Source organism: Pleurodeles waltl, chromosome 1_1 (assembly GCF_031143425.1).
Source record: "Pleurodeles waltl isolate 20211129_DDA chromosome 1_1, aPleWal1.hap1.20221129, whole genome shotgun sequence".
Classification (NCBI taxonomy): domain Eukaryota; kingdom Metazoa; phylum Chordata; class Amphibia; order Caudata; family Salamandridae; genus Pleurodeles; species Pleurodeles waltl.
In genome coordinates, this window is record NC_090436.1 from 918521780 (window position 1) to 918538589 (window position 16810).

The window sequence follows — 16810 nt, forward strand, 5'->3', positions numbered from 1 at the left end:
AGCAAATTTCAATTTGCCCACTAAGGAATGTTGGGCCTCATTTATTAGAAAATGGTGCAACGCATTCAAGAATAAGGCACGTCCCTGTGTTTACCCCTGTGCTGGCTCTAAATCAGCTGACTAGCGCCAATGCAGGCACCCTTGCGCCATTGTGCAAGGATGCCAGCATTGCAGGGGTGATTATTTAGGTGCCGGAAGAGCCACCTTCCTGCACATAAACAATCATTAAGGGCAATTTGCTTCTTCTATGTGTGCTGCAAAATGCTATGTGTGCTGCCATATTTACAAAGTGGTGCAATGCATTAATTGCACAACTTTGCAACCCGTTGCACCTGCATGAGGCATGATGTATGCAAGAGAGTTCGTTCCCACGCAGGGAGGCCCACAAAAATGGTGCAGTGAAATTTATAAGATTTCACTGTGCCATATTTCCGGCATTTCTAACTCCTGCTCAAGGAGGTGTTATAATGATGCACCCATTATAATCTATGGGCCTCCCTTTGGTTTGCTGCACTAGCTTCAAAATTTTTGACACTAGTGCAGCAAAGCGCGACAACAGCGTCAAACATTTTGATGCTGTTATAGTAACGACCACCATGGTGTGCCATTTTGTAAATATGGTGCAACCACAGTGTCATTAGGGAGGGCAAGGGGGACGCGGGAAAAGTGTTGCATTTGGTCCCTTTCTTGTAAATCTACCCCTTAGTGTGCCTCCCTACCCAAGTATACAACCTTCAAGGGCTTCCTCTATAGGGTCCTGAACCTCCATCAAAAGGAAAGCTGGTGGTGCAAGTGGATATACTGCAACAGTGTGGTAAGAACGGTTATGTTATGTTATCAATGCTTTTATAGCGCACTAATGATCCGTGAGGGTATTCGGGTTCTCTGCAGAAGGTGTGTGAGGACAGCCCTGGAGGGCTTATTTATAAAGCTAGGTCTTCAGCTTCTTGCGAAAATCAAGAAGAGAGGGGGGAGGCTTTTACATGGTTCTTATGTGTTGTGGGATGTCACTCCAGGCTTTATGGACCACGTAGCAAAAACACAGCCCCTTTCTCTGCTTTTTGTTTGTGTGGATTATATGCTAGTGAAACAATGGCAAAGTCGAGGTGGCTGTAAGGATGGTGAAACTAAATGGGGCTGTTCAGTTAGGCAGGGCCTGTGTTGTGGAGTGCTTTGTAGGTGTGGGTGAGGAGTTTGAAGTGTGCATGCCTTCTTATCAGATCAGTGGAGCTTCTTCGGGTGTGGTGTGATGTGGACTTGGCATGCTTGAGTACTAGTCTGGCTGTCATAATCTCTTCAATGTCATTCTATAGTCTTATCCTGAGCACCTATTTTCAATAAGCTACACATGGTTAGGCACGAATGTCTAAGGGACCTACCCCTGTGGGTGCCTTCAGAGAAGCCCTAAAGTATCAGAAGGGCTACCTGTAAGAAAAAAACAAAAGGTTGCGGGTTAACTAAGCTGTCTGCAGGGCATTTGAAATCTTGCTGAGAAAGCAGAATTATTACAAAGGGTGCTATTTTTTTAAATAGGTATACACCCTGGTCTTTGTCAGCACATCCAATGAGAGTGTGCATGGTTATCAACTTGGATGGTGTGTTTGATAAGGCAATACAGTCCCTGGAAGAGACATCATATGATGATTGATTCCCATTGATTTACACATCTTCACCTAACAAAAATATGTGTAGTTTATCTAGCGATCGAGACACTCACCTAATGCAGGTTGCCGTGACAGATGTGGTCCAGCTGTTTCAATGCCAATGTGAGGGTGAGAAGATTAAGATGAACTATAATATTTTGTCAACTATCAAGCAAGCTTAAAAGCAGTAAAAGAGACATTAGTAGTAAAGTCCCTTTTATTTGAAAAATTAATTAATTTACAAAAAAGATGGCAAGATGTTTTCTGGCTTTACTTATGAAGGCATAGGCACCTCATTACATCTAAAAATAGACTTCATAGCTTTTCATACCATTTCACAAAAAATAATTGGGATTAATGCAAACATTGAGAACTAAGGATACATTTTGTAATGACAGCCTTTCAAAATGTATATGCTGGAACTTCTTTTTGAAGGTGATTTTCCAAAGTCAAAAGATTTCTACGTTTGTAATGTATTTCCTTTTATTACAATCAGTGGCACTGAATGTCTAATTGTGTAGTTAATCTCTCTGTGTTTGGCTGCTGCAATTTTAAGGTTACATTTTCTCAGTGTCTAGCTGCTGCACAGTTTTGTTAACCAACTGTTGCACTGCTGGCATTTGTTTGGAAAATGCTACATATAAGGAAGTAAATTGGATATTATAAAACATGTATGATTTCTCTTTTGTACACAATATTGTGCTTTCATGAACTGATCGATGAGACTACGATGTTACAGAGCAGCAGCTTTATAGTATAACCAAAGAGCAGATGTTAATATGGCCACTGATAAAGTCAGCACATTTATCACTAAATATTTGGGGACATATGTACAAGCCCCATAGCACCACCGGAGTGTCACATTTTGTGACGCTCCAGTGGCACTGTGCATTACGCATTTTTACAAGGCAGCGGTAAGCCACTTTTTATGGCTCAACACTGCCTTGTAACTATGCCCCTGACACAGTTTTATGTGGCAGAGCAGTGTGCAATGGGTGTTGCTGTAGGTGTTCCACTGCAACACACGCTGCTTTTGATGCTGCCCCAGATTTACAAGAATCTGTAAATCTGCGGCAGCACCAAAAAATTAACGCCACCCCGGGGGTGGCATTAACATTCAGCAACGAGGAGAAATGCTTTCATTTCTCATTATTTTGGCTTTTTCTATGTGTGCTGCACAGAAAGAGCAAAACTGCCATGAATGATTTTTTTTTGGGGGGTGGCGTGGCCCGGTACCGATGGAGCAGCACGCTTGAAGCAGAGCTCCCGGTGGCCGTCCGAGGGCCTACAATATCCTGCATCACTGGCCCTCCTAGAGGTGGGGCAGAGGGACGCCGGGCTATACCAGGGGCCCGGTGCGCAGGCACATACCCCTCCTGGGGTCCCGAGTGGCTCCAGCACCCTGGAAAGAGCGATTTAAAGGAACGGAGCCACAGGGCAAAATGGCAGGCGGATGGTGGGAGCAGGTCGGAGCCGCAGCAACAAAGTTGAGTTTCGGAGCGCTGCCCTGGAATACAAGTGCGGAATGGGGGCGCTGGCGAAGGGGGCCCCCTCAGTGCTGCATCGAGTGGAGGAGAGCTGCCCCCCTCAAGCTGGCGCTTGGAGGAGAATCACACAAAGGGTGAGTGATGGCTGCGAGTGTTTGTGGCTGGTGGAGAGGCGCGGCTCTGCTGCTGGCACCCCAGACACCTAGGAAAAGTTGTTGAGACCTCGTCCTCCCCCCCACAGAGTGTGCAGAGGTCGTAGGAGGGGGAGGTGAGGATCAATCCCCGCCATACTCAAAGACCTCTGCAGTGCCAGCACACCGAGGCAGTGGAACCTGCACTGCCGCCGCCGGCAAGAGTTGCCGAGACCAGGGGAGCGCTGCTGTGAGCACAGAGACTGGACAGGCGGGGACGGCTGGTGCGCCCCATCACACTGGTGAGAACCCAATTCCCACAGAGCTCGCTCACACCCTCGCAGGGGACCCCAGGGCTGTGCCGTGCGGGGCCGAGTTAAAGCCTGCGAACCACTGACCTGAACGATGCACCGCTGGGCCGGGAGCTGAAACGTGGGGCCTATATTCGAGACAGCCCGAGACCCGCTCTGTTTCTTCCACTGGGTGGCGACCTGTCCACGTGGAGGAAGTGAGGAAGACATTCAAAATAATGGTCAAGCCCAAAAAAAGAGAGGGCCTAGACAGAGAGACTACAGGGGAGAGCCTCCCGGAGGGGCGAGTCGCCAAACCAGTAGCCAATAACCGCAACATATCCCCTGAGACCACCCTGGACACCATACTCCAGGCGATTCAAGCATCCCGAGAGGCCCTAGAGTTAAAGATTGACACCTTAACGGTTGATCTCACCTTGCTCAGAGACGATGATCGCCGACTGACATATAGGGTGGTCTCAAATGAAAAATCTCTGGAACAACTAGATCCGAATTATCAAGGACTGACAAAGAACTTATCTGAACTCACCTCACGAGTCAAAACCCTACAGACACAGGCGGAGTACGCAGAAAATAGAGCTTGCAGAAGCCATCTACGAAAGGTGGGTGTCCAAGAAAAAGCAGAGCTGGGGGCAGTGAGCATGGAAGTATTCCTGGAACAATGGATACGTGAGGCCCCTGAGGGACTATCACGCTTTTTTGCAATTGAAAGGGCCCACAGGGTGCTAGCAAGACCCCCACCCCCTGGAGCGAGGCCACGTCTGATCATTGCAAAACTGCTCCACTTCAAAAATAGAGACAACATCCTGACCCAGGCGAGACTGAAAGGGGAGATCAAGATGGGGGACCGGCAGATAATGATCCTCCAGTACTTCATTAGGGAAACACAAAAACAGAGGGCGTCTTTTACACAGGCTAAGAGAAAAATCTGAGAACGGGGAATCCAGTATGCTGTGCTGTTGCCGGCTAAGCTAAGGATCACCACTAACAACAAGGTCCACTTCTTCACTATGCCCCAACTAGTGTGGGACTGGTTGGAGTCGTATGACTAGGCCCCTGTGGACCCATTGGCAGGGACAACTCAGGCAAGCTACGGGCAGAGGGAAAACCTGGCAGGCGACAAATGGTCATGGTGCCTCCGCGCCACCAGGCACTGCAGGAAATGTGAGACACTGTGGACATAGCAGCGTCCCTGAGTGGGGGGGGCATGACTCGTCCCATCCGTCTGAAGTCTTATTTGACCACGACTCCATCTTTGGCAGCGTGTCCTTCGCATTCCACGATGCTTCTGACATACTGCAGAGGATAACACCGGGGACTTCAGACGAAATACTGTGAGAACCGCCAAACTATAGGATCACAAGCTCTCATCTCATTCACAAAGGAGAAAGGAGATACCCCATTTTTTCACACTGGGTGGAGATGGCTGAGCCGGCTGACCTCATTGGGACCCAGAGAGTACCCACTACAAACTGAACAATGTGCTGATGCCGCGCCGCGAGCTCCGCTGGGCCCCTGCCGGACCTTCTGCTGCGGTGCACCGGCACCTGCGGCGGTGCGGCTGGGTGATGAAGCTTGGCTCTGGACGAATGGGCTCCGGAGGGCGCGCCGGAGAAGCTTGCTCTTGGTCCTTTGTACCACGCCTCTGATCATATAATGTTGGTTAAACTAGTGACAGTTTGGACAGGTATAGTTTTAGATGCCGGTCCTGGGGAGAGGCAGTTGAGGATCTGGGGTTACGGTTTAGTTTTTTATAGTTTTGCCACTCCCAGCCGTATCAGCTCCATCAGACCAGTCAATGAGGAGGGCACATCCTTGTCAACCCACCCCCACTGGGCACGGGGGGTTCGAGAAAGCCACACTTCACACAAATACACCCTATGGAACCCCCCCCCCCAACCTATAAATTACTTACCTGGAATGTCAGGGTTCTGAACAGTATGAGTAAAAGATATAGGCGGTCATTCTGACCCTGGCGGTCAAAGACCGCCAGGGTGGAGGACCGCGGGAGCACCGCCGACAGGCCGGCGGTGCTCCAATGGGGATTCCGACCACTGCGGTAAAGCCGCGGTCGGACCGGCACCACTGGCGGGCTCCCGCCAGTGTACCGCCGCCCCATTGAATCCTCCACGGCGGCGCAGCTTGCTGCACCGCCGCGGGGATTCCGACCCCCCCTACCGCCATCCAGATCCCGGCGGTCCGACCGCCGGGATCCGGATGGCGGTAGGGGGGGTCGCGGGGCCCCTGGGGGCCCCTGCAGTGCCCATGCCACTGGCATGGGCATTGCAGGGGCCCCCGTAAGAGGGCCCCTACATGTATTTCACTGTCTGCTGCGCAGACAGTGAAATACGCGACGGGTGCAACTGCACCCGTCGCACAGCTTCCACTCCGCCGGCTCGATTCCGAGCCGGCTTCATCGTGGAAGCCTCTTTCCCGCTGGGCTGTCGGGCGGTCTGAAGGCGACCGCCCGCCAGCCCAGCGGGAAAGTCAGAATTACCGCCGCGGTCTTTCGACCGCGGAACGGTAACCTGACGGCGGGACTTTGGCGGGCGGCCTCCGCCGCCCGCCAAGGTCAGAATGAGGGCCATAAAGTCTACAGTCAACTCAAAAGAAGAGGGGTACATATAGCCATTATTCAAGAGACACACCTGAAGGAGCAGGAAGTTAGGGCCCTCACTATGAGATGGCGATGCCAAATATACGCTAGAACCTATTCATCAATCACGAGGGGTACTGTTATGGATCCGACCAGGGGTGCCGTTTCAAAAAACACATGAAATTATAGATAAGGAGGGATGTTATGTCCTGGTAATTGGGAGACTGGAGGGCAGGGATATAACGCTCAGGGGAATCTATGCACCAAATCAGGAACAAGGTACCTTTCTCACAGCACTCTCTCACACCCTGGGACCCCATCTCACCCAGGCAGCTATCATAGGTGGTGACTTTAATTGCATTGCTGACCCAGAACTGGACAGGTCCCCCCCCCGCAGCGCTCCCCGACTAATAGAATGGCCAAAACATTTTCCAAGTGGCAACAACACTGGGGCTTCAAGGACTATTGGATATACCTCCACCCCACAGAATAAGATTACTCCTTTTATTCTTCTCTACACGACCTTCATGTCCGTTTAGATGTGTTTATAGTGTCCCTAGAGGTAAATAGTGTAGCAGTGGCGGCGGAATATCTATGCCGCACTGTCTCAGATCACATCCTCCTACTACTTATGCTGGCCTGGAAAAGGGACCGACCACGAATACCAAACTGGCGATTCAGAGTAGAATCGCTCGAATATGGCTCCTTTAGACACTCCATTAAGACTGCAATAAGCAAATTCTTCAGTCATAACACAGGAACCACATCATACCGAGCACTTGAATGAGAGACATTTTCAAGACGGTCATTAGGGGTACATGTATAGCAGAGGTGGTGAGGATTAGGAAGACCCAAGAGCAGGACATCTAGAAATATGAGAGAGACCTTAGAGACATTGAACGTAGGAGACCGAGCGCCCCAGAATTGTCCCCCCTTCTCACGGAAACTAGAGAAAGGGTCGCCACAGCAGTAGAAAAATGTAGATGTTCTGATTATAAACACTACATGACCAGACAGCACACGGAGGGGGACAAAGTGGGGCCATTATTGGCCTGGCTTGCTGCTCCACCGCGGCTTCAGTCTTTGGTAATGGAGATTGAAGACCTCACAGGAAGAAGGCTTTACAGGCAGGGAGACATTAATGATAGGTTCACTAGCTACCACTCCCTGTTGTATGCCCCACCGTCGGAGGCTTTGCACCTGGCGCAACTGCAGGACTTAGATGATCTTCTACTCCCACAACTGAGGGAGGAGGTTCGACACACCCTGACGGAACCAGTGTCCCCTGCGGAAATCAAAGTGGCGGTGAAAGCGATGGCTAGGGAAAAGGTTCCGGGGGCAGATGGGCTCCCCATGGAGTTTTACGATGCATACCTGGACCTGTTAACCCCTCATCTCTGCACACTCTATTCAGAGGCATGGGTAATAGGCACGCTGCCTCATTCCACGAACGAGGCCATAGTAATACCACTCTTGAAGCCAGGCAGGGCCGCAATAGATGTGAGTTCTTACCGTCCGCTGTCTGTGCTCAATATGGACTATAAAATACTTAGCCGGATTCTGGCTACCAGACCAACACTGATTCACTCAGACCAATCTGTGTTTATTCCTCAACGTAACATGGCCATGAATATTAGACGACTGATCTCGATCCTACACTCTAGCTCCCCAAACCTGCAAAATGCAGCAATTATAGCAGTGGATATTGAGAAAGGCTTTGATAGTCTCCAGTGGGACTTTTTGGAGCAGGTAATGTTGCGCATGGGATTGGGATAGGGCTTTATCCGGTGGACAAAACTGCTCTATACAAACCCTATGGCACGTGTACACACGAGTCGAACAGTGTCAGAGCCATATCTATTTGGCAGGGGCACTAGACAGGGATGCCCCCTATCGCCTCTGCTAGTCGCGATGGAGCCGCTCACACAAGCTGCGAGATCAGACAACTACTTCACAGGGCTCAGTGTCGAGGATCAAAATCACCACATCGCGCTCTATGCAGACGATATGCTGCTGTTTCTAGGGGATGTGGAAGCAGAACTGCCCGGAGCAATGGCCCTGCTGGAAAAGTTTGAAGATTTAGCAGGACTACGCATTAATGGGCAGAAGTCTCATATCTTCCCATTAAGGGAGGGAGCTCCAAAAGTGGGGAACACAAAGGGGCTTGAATGGTCCCCCTCCACCTTTCGCTACCTAGCTGTACACATTTATCAAAAGCCTGAAGATCTACTGGAGGGAAATGTGCACTGGGCGGTTCAGAAGCTCCACTCCGATATTCTATTTTGGAAAACACTTCCGCTGTTGGTTGCAGGGAGAGTGGCACTGATAAAAATGGTAGCACTACCCAGACTGATGTACTATTTTTCAACCCTGCCACTACTCGCTCCTCATTCATTATTCCGTGATATTAACTCCATTATGACTGGTTTCATCTGGGAAGCGGGCAGACATAGACTAGCAATAGGCATGCTCCAGTGACCCACGACAGAGGGAGGACTGGCAGCACTGGATGTGGAAATCGACTATCTGGCCTGCCAGCTTCAATGGTTGGCAAGAACACTGCATGCCGAGCGTGAGGGGATGGGCAAGATACACTATGCAGGGCACCCAATTATAGCCCTCCTAGAAATAATAATGAATCCCAGACGGCGGCACATGCAACACCTGCCTGCATTACATACCCTATGCGCCTGCTGGAAGCGTAGTCTACAGCACACTCTCACTATGCTACCATACACGCCAGAAATGCTGATAAGTGTTCTGACCAAGTTGCCTGGCGGGCAGGCCCTGACGGGTATCGCGAGACTAGCTACACGCAACATTACATTACTGGGAGACCTGTTCAGCAACGGAGAACTACTGACCTTTACTGCTCTGAGGGAGCAGTTTGATGTCCCCCGGGGTTGTTCCTCTAATATAGGTCAATAAGAAAAGTCATACAACAGCACTGGAAATTGGGTTTGCACGAACCGCCCACACATGATGGATGTCGGGCTGTCTGTACACTGGGTAGGGAGGGAAAAGTGGTGTCCGCTCTCTACAGAGCATTACATAAAGATACAATTCTCCTACTGGACAAACTATGAATAGCATGGCAGACGGATGCAGGGACCCCCATAAAAGAGCAGCCGATGGACTAGAATCACAACGCATACACACACACACTGTGTAGGAACGATTGTTTCAAACTAACTAACTTCTATATCTTTCACAGGGCATACCTTACCCCCTATAAAATAGCAAAAATGTTTACGACTGGGTGCGGTGAATGTCCCCATTGCTCAGCGCCGGAAGCAGGCCTAGAACACATGCTGTGGAGCTGCACAAGGCTTGGGCCCTACTGGGAAGGGGTATTTAGAAGTATAACTGCGGTCACAGATAGAAGACTCTCTCTGTCTCCTTTGGTAGTATTATTGGGGAACTTTCCTGACCAAACGCTAAGGAAACCACTAACAAATATATAGCTCTGGCATTGATACTGGCTAAAAGGGAGATTGCAATACACTGGAAAGACCCTGGGGGCCAGCACCTACAAAACGGCAGGACGCATTATTAAAGTGGGCTGACGCAGAGGGGAGAATATTACACCTGGACGCTGCAAGGGGTTGCAGACCTTGGGACACGGCACAGCAATGGGACTCCTTGCTTGATTGCCTTAGAAAACCCAAATTACACAATATTAGATCAATCACAATCAGCTGATGGAACAGATGGTGACGAAGACCACAACCAATAAACCTGCACAAGACCCGGACTTTGTTCAGATTTGCTGCCTGGGTGGCCTATGCTAGACAAGGAGCATCTATTTGCCGACTGGGAGTTGACTTGGGGTGAGGGAACCAAGGGAAGAATAGATCAGACCAATTGTTATTCATGTATGTATTTGTTACCTACAAAACCAATAAAAATATATTTTAAAAAAATTAATGATTGTTTATGTGCAGGAAAGTTTCCCTTACTGCACATAAACAATCATCCAATGATGATGATTTCTGCAGCACACATAGAAGTGCCAAATCACCATTGGAGATTGTTTGTGTGCAGAAAGGGACACCTTCCAACACATAAGTAATCAATTCCCTCAACTCAGACACCCTTGCATTATGGTGCAATGATGCCTGCATTGACACTGGCAGCTAAATTTAGTGCCAGGGGAAACACAGGGGTGCCCCGTATTCTTGCACCAGTTTGTTGTATATCTGGCCCCAGATTTCACAATTAGTTAAGAAAACTCTCCACTTCGTGGCATGTTTGTACTGATCTTTAAAATAAGTTAGTATACCCTAGATTATGATCACCAGTTCAATATATAATGAGCAAAGTATTTCATTCGGGTTAAAATGTCAAATTAAATTACATAGTAAAAGATGGAAAAACTATTTGTAAACAGTAACCACATTAATTACTGAATAGCATAATATCTGCCATTCAATGTAGTCTCTGATAATGCATATTTTAATTTAGATACTGTATAAAACGAAAACACTTTATCGAACGATGGACCAGATGAGCATGTCACTTTCATGCAACATACCTGAAAGCATTAGCGGACTTGACAAAGTTACTTAAGTGGCATGGTGAGCAAAATAATTGATGGATTAAACCATATTTGTGAATATTTGTTCTGCATTCCGTCCATCATTTGAGTTTGTTTGCTTTTGTCGCCCTAAGTGTGTAGGGTATGCCAGGACCTGGGTCCCAGAATGCCACTGGATTTTAGCTAACCTGGCTGATAACCGGCACCAGGATGCTTGTTTCCAGACCAGGAAGGACCAGGCCTGGCAATTCGGCCTGGACTGTTCCGATGGGGAACAGAGTCGAGACTCATTTGCATATGGCTGAGTCCATCAATTGTTTGTTTGTTTTTTGTCACCCTAAGTGCTCCAGGTATGCCCAGATGTGGGTCCCGGGCTTTCTATGCCACTGGATTCTGGCTAACTGGCTGATGAGAGGTGGTACCCCACAAACCAGTCCCAGGATGCTTGTTTCTGGGCCAGGGAGGGCCTGGCCTGGCAGTATGGGCTGGACTGTTCCCATAGGATACAGCATCAAGATTGGTTTGTATATGGCTGGGTCCAAACTGGGGTGGTGTAGTGAGCAAAAGAATTGATGGATAAAACCCAGATCTGTGACTGGGGTTGAATGTTTGATTTGTTCTGCATTCCACCCATCATTTGTGTTAGGTTATTAACCATGTCAGAGTTAGAAATGTGTGTACAATTCCAATCTTGCACACTGCATTCCCCTGATCAGCTCTTACCTTTTTTCATCTCAAGGGTCACTGGAGACCCCGTGGTGCAGGTGGGACCCCCAACCCTCTAAGGGGCCCCTCCCCTTTAAAATGGGGCCCCATTCAGACCAAAGACAATATATATTAGTGAAATATGGGCTCAGACCCCTTATCACTTTCTGTAGGTGTGCCCCACATTTTATCAAATCTTTATCTGCCAAAGGGGTCAAGCCAATAGGGAGGCAGAGAGAAACAAAGTAAGGAAAAAAATAAAATAGAAATAAGTTAAGAGAGAGAAGAGTAAGAAATAATAAAAATTAGTAAAAGGAATGAAAAAAATTAAAATGTATAGAATATAAAACCAACACAAGAAAAAAGAGTTAAAAATGAATAGAGAAGACATTCCAACAATCTATGGGAAACCAGATGCCTAATGCATTGAAAGATTATTCAAAATGGATAAAGAGTGATTTTTACCTTTTTTCAGATATAATTTCAGATCACCCAATTCATTCTAATAAATGAAATCAATATAATTTGCATCTTTGTAACAAGGAATATGTTTACAAATATCAAGAAAAAAAGCCTTTAGCTGCATACAATATAATTCATGTAGTTTCCAGCCAAATGGATATAACTTAAAAGGACATTTCAATAGATGGGATTTTTTGCTCATTCATGTTATGAAAGTCTGGAAATTGGTTACTTACCCTTGACCGTTCCTCCAGTTTGGTCATCATGACAACAGTGGCACCGCGCTGCTCCCAAATCATTCTCCAGAAGTCCCCAAAGGTTTCTGGTAGAGGTCCTTGTGTTGCAACATAAGCATTCTGCTTCCTGTATCCATCGATGTAATTAGAATTAACATAATCACTTCCTGGTATACCTGTGAGACAAAAGAACACAACCTTTTTTCACACCAAACCTCTTAAATTAGCAGGCTTCCATTAGGCTAAAAGTAAATCTATTTGGTAGTGCATACAGACAATTTGGTAAGCAATTTGTCTTAGTGAATAGCACAACCCCAAAATTGCCCTTTGAAACAATGCAGAGTTTAAAATTCTCAGAATCAAAGACAGTAAATATATCAATTCTCATGGATGTGATGCTCCACCTGGCACTCAATAACCGAAAAAAAAAAAAAATTCAGGGAACGTTGAAAAGTCTGATGAAGGGTTGTGCAAAGATATGAATATGTAGGTGTTCAAAAGTTGTACAGGAAAAAGTGATCATTAAATATTGATTATACTTCCTTGAATTATTTTTTGCAATGCATAGCTATTTACAAAAGATAAGAGGCAGTGGTCTAATTGGTGCGAGTGTAATGATATTCTTGAGGGCTTGTGCATAATATTCTTAGTTATTGTGGGCAAAGTGATACAGTGGTGGCCAGTAACTGTACTTTTGTACATTCATCAATGCATAGATGGAAATAATATCACACCCTCTATCAATCTATTTCAGAAATCTTCATCAGTTATTAAACCAGAGTTTTCAACAGGACAGAGAACTTTTTGGGAGAGGGAAAGTTATAGATTATTTAAATAAATAAAACATTGTAGGGGATCATAGCTTGTTAGATTAAGGAAACATTTAATTTCTGTGCACCATGTAACTCAACTTCTGGAGTAATTGAGGAAACAATGTACTTCGCTTGTAAGTGAGCATCTATTTTGGAACAAATGTGACTCTGTCCATAAAAGTAAAAGAATATTAGATGAAATAACAGTAGACTTGCCTAACACCTCATCTTTACATGTGAGTGTATCACCAGTAGAGATGTTGTGTGACAGATAACCATTGTTAGTTCTTATCAATAAGACAGCCAATACTTAAACATAATGAGGACGATTCCCAAAGGTGTTTTGGGGGACGTAAAACAGTACTCCTGTAGTGCTCTTTTACGTACTCTTACATAACATTTTGAAATAAATAAATCCTTATTGCTTGATTTGTTAAAACACAGAAAATAAATAAATAAAAATACATCAGATGCGAGCAGACAGATTTTAGCAATTAAAAAGCTATCTACAACTAACACGCCCCATATAACTCGAAGGTTTTAAAAAGGTCTGTAGGGGATTTCCTTCTTTCCCCCAAAGCTTAAGATATCATATACAAAAGTAATTTCATAGGCTTTAGTGCAGCTGGATTTGCTACCACGAAGTGTCCATGAATAAGCCCTGATGCAAAAACTGTTTTAAGAGGACCCGTATTTCCCAATACTGCAACATGCTATAAGGTCATTTTCCTAGTGCTTCCCTCCCCTATGACAGATAGACCCCCTCAGTCCTTTTCTTGGCTCCCTGGAGGAATTGCACCAGCCGTGTGTCCGATGGGATGAAGCAGGCCAGCACAGTCTCCCTTCAGGATCTTATGCTCCACTCAATCCACATTCTCCATAACATTTTGAATTGGCCCCAAAACATCCAAATGGTGATGTTCAGGGAATATTCATATCCAATTAGAAAAGCTTGAAAGGACTGTGTCCTCATTGCAATCTTACTAATAGGAAGTGGATGTTTCAGGACTGACTCACAAAGACATAAGTGTGCGTAAAAGAGCACTTCAGTGGCATTACTTCCTGAACACATAAATGCTGTTTGGGATGGCATGATGAGCCCAGTAATACAATGGTCAACTGAAACATGATTCTAATGTATTGTCAATTTAAACATGATTGAGTTAAGGAAAATTCAAAAAGGAACATTATCCATCAACTGATGAACACAGGACTGAGTCATAAAGCTATTCTGGAATGAGTGAAAAATAACGTTTGAAGTTCTCAGAAGTCGCCTTGTCACACATAACACATAGCACTCATATCTTCTTTTTGGAGGGTCGTGGGCATTCCAGGCCAGCAATCCTCCTGAAGTTTGTAAATATTGACGAACGTGTTTGTGCATATTCAAAAATTCTTCTCTCAACATTTTCCGTTCAGGAAAAGGTTGATTATCGATATAGTCCGTTTTCCTTCTATGATAGGAAGGAAAGGGGAAAGCTTAAATTCAGTTATGTTGCAGGGGAAGCCATTTTACTACGTTCAAATTAGTTTCCCTTTAGACAAAAAAAAGTTCGCAATTTATTACGCATTTGAAAAATACCTGTGTATATTTTCCTTTCAAAAATGCGATTCTCAAAAGCTGCAAGGAGTACACAGTTTCATGTCATACCATGGAAACGTTTTGAGGATTGCAAAAAGTTGTGAATCTGCACACTGAGGTAGAAAACCTAAGAATCAGGACTACAGTATAACTTGGCTGTGTTCAATAGACAGTAATTGAGCAAAAAGAGAATATTTTTATTGTGAAGTCTGACTATTCCTATGGACATCTTTGTTAGTCAGTCTTTTTAAGGGTTTAGATGATGCCTCAATTTCTGAAAGCACTACAATTTAAAATATTGCAATGAAAAGGGATGCACAGCCAGTGGATGAAGGGCTGGTGCAGTTGTGCCATCCTTTACTAAATAATAAAATAGAAACTTTTATTGTGGAACTGCGAATTACGCTTTAATTTTAGAATTTCATTTTGATTTCAGGTTTAGGATGTATTTGAATCTTATATTTTGTTATGGGACTGTAGGTTTGTAGCAGCGGCTTTTTAAACGCATAAACGTTTGAGTTTTAAGAATTTAGGCCATTAGGGCCAAATGGATTATTGCCATTTACGCTCGATTTCGCCTTTTAGAAATAGCTTTTGTGGTATTATTTCTAACAGATCCACACCATTATGCCTAGAAGGATATCGACTTCATTGCATTAGTGCTTAGGACCGTGACAGTCCAGGACTGCTGAAAAGAGGAGTGTCAGATAAGATAATCGCATCATAATTAGCGCGGATGTGTTCAGAGGCTGAACACTCGATGAGCATTTGTTGATTTTTTGATAAGGCATCACTTGGAAACAATTCATCTACTGCCAAGGTGTCTTTATTAGAGGACCTGCACTTTACAAAATGGCATTGAGTAATGTCTTTTCAAATCGGTGTTTATAGGGACGTCTTGACTTTCTTTAACACATTGGATGTTCTACTCATAGGTCCTGTGCGCGCTGTGCTTAAATTATAGTACTGAAGTTGATGCATTTAGGAAATGAGAAGAGTTTCATTCTTAAAAAAAGCAAACTAACGGAAGTCTATACGTTCCTGTTTAATAAGTAACTTACTGTATTTTCCATCAACATTGGTTCATAAAAAATATTTGTACGTTTTAGAACGTTTTGTCTTTTAAAAGCCTCATAAAAATACTGAATTATTATAACTTAAATCGACCTATGCAGTAGTTACCGAAAGTGGGGCTGGCTAGTCGTAATTTCACTTTATCATTATTCCTCCACCGAACCCTTCTTTTCTCTTTATCTCACCTATACGAACTCTTACTCGCCCTTTCTTTCGACATTTGTCAGTTTCCCTGTATAAATCCACCACCTCCTTTCTGCCTTTTCAAATTTTCTCTGCATTGCTGTGGGTCTATTTCTGATGATAAAATGGCTCCCAATGATCTTCAAAATGAAAATGAATGCTAATGCCCAGTACCTGCAACCACCTGCGCAATTTTTGCAGTGCAGTAAGGGATGACTAACCCTCCTCTGCCCGTTCTGGTGCTGTAACTGGGAAAGCACCACATTTTCCTATGCTCTTTTGTGATACCTATGTGGCACACCAAGGTGTTCCTGGGAAGTACTTGCTGGGTGGAAAGGAGCCTCCATACCCCTTAAGGAAATGGCTATTTAGGAACCTGCTCCAGGTAAAAAGGCAAAATCTTGGACCTCTATATGATCCACATACGAAACAGAAAAAGGGTGATCTCAGTGTTGGTCTGGGATAGTGGATTTTCAATTGAACCAATGTTTCTCCTCCCCTATATTCCCATTTCCCTTAATTACCCCGCACACACTTATACTCTCTACTATGTAAATGTACTCAGATGCCTACATGGTCTTGATCTCTCTGTATAGAAGTGCAGTAATAAATAATGGGTGGAAAACCTCGTGACCACCCACTAGCAGCCACCTGATCGATATATGAAAGTGACCATTATAACTACAAGTAGCAACAAAATACCTACTGTAACAAAGCTGACAGAAAATACTGTACAAAAAGGAGCCATTAATCAAAGTCTCAGTGAGAACTGTGACCTGTAACCAACGTGCCAGATTAGAGATATCAAAATAGAGAACCCTTGAAGTTGTGACTTTTTTGCCTAATGACTTTACATTCCTCATGGAAGGGTACAGACCCAACTAAGACCTACATCAACAATCATAAAATAATGAGTCTTTAAGTTTTTTAATCATTTGGAAGAAGAACAAAGGGCCGGTAGGTATAGAATTCATATTTATTTTTACATGAAGCAGCTGAATCAACAAAACACCCACATCAACCCTCTCTCAAACATTAGCCACCCTAGAAC

General features: G+C 45.2%; 1 protein-coding gene across 19 annotated transcripts in view; it reads right to left on the minus strand.

Moving 5' to 3' along the window:
- Window positions 1-16810, minus strand: part of PTPRD (protein tyrosine phosphatase receptor type D) — a 3982777-nt gene that overhangs the window by 93179 nt on the left and 3872788 nt on the right. For all 19 annotated transcript variants that reach the window (XM_069230134.1, XM_069230131.1, XM_069230149.1 and 16 more), the window contains one exon: window positions 12109-12284. In XM_069230134.1, the coding sequence (XP_069086235.1) occupies window positions 12109-12284 (176 nt within the window). The remainder of the gene's footprint in view (window positions 1-12108; window positions 12285-16810) is intronic.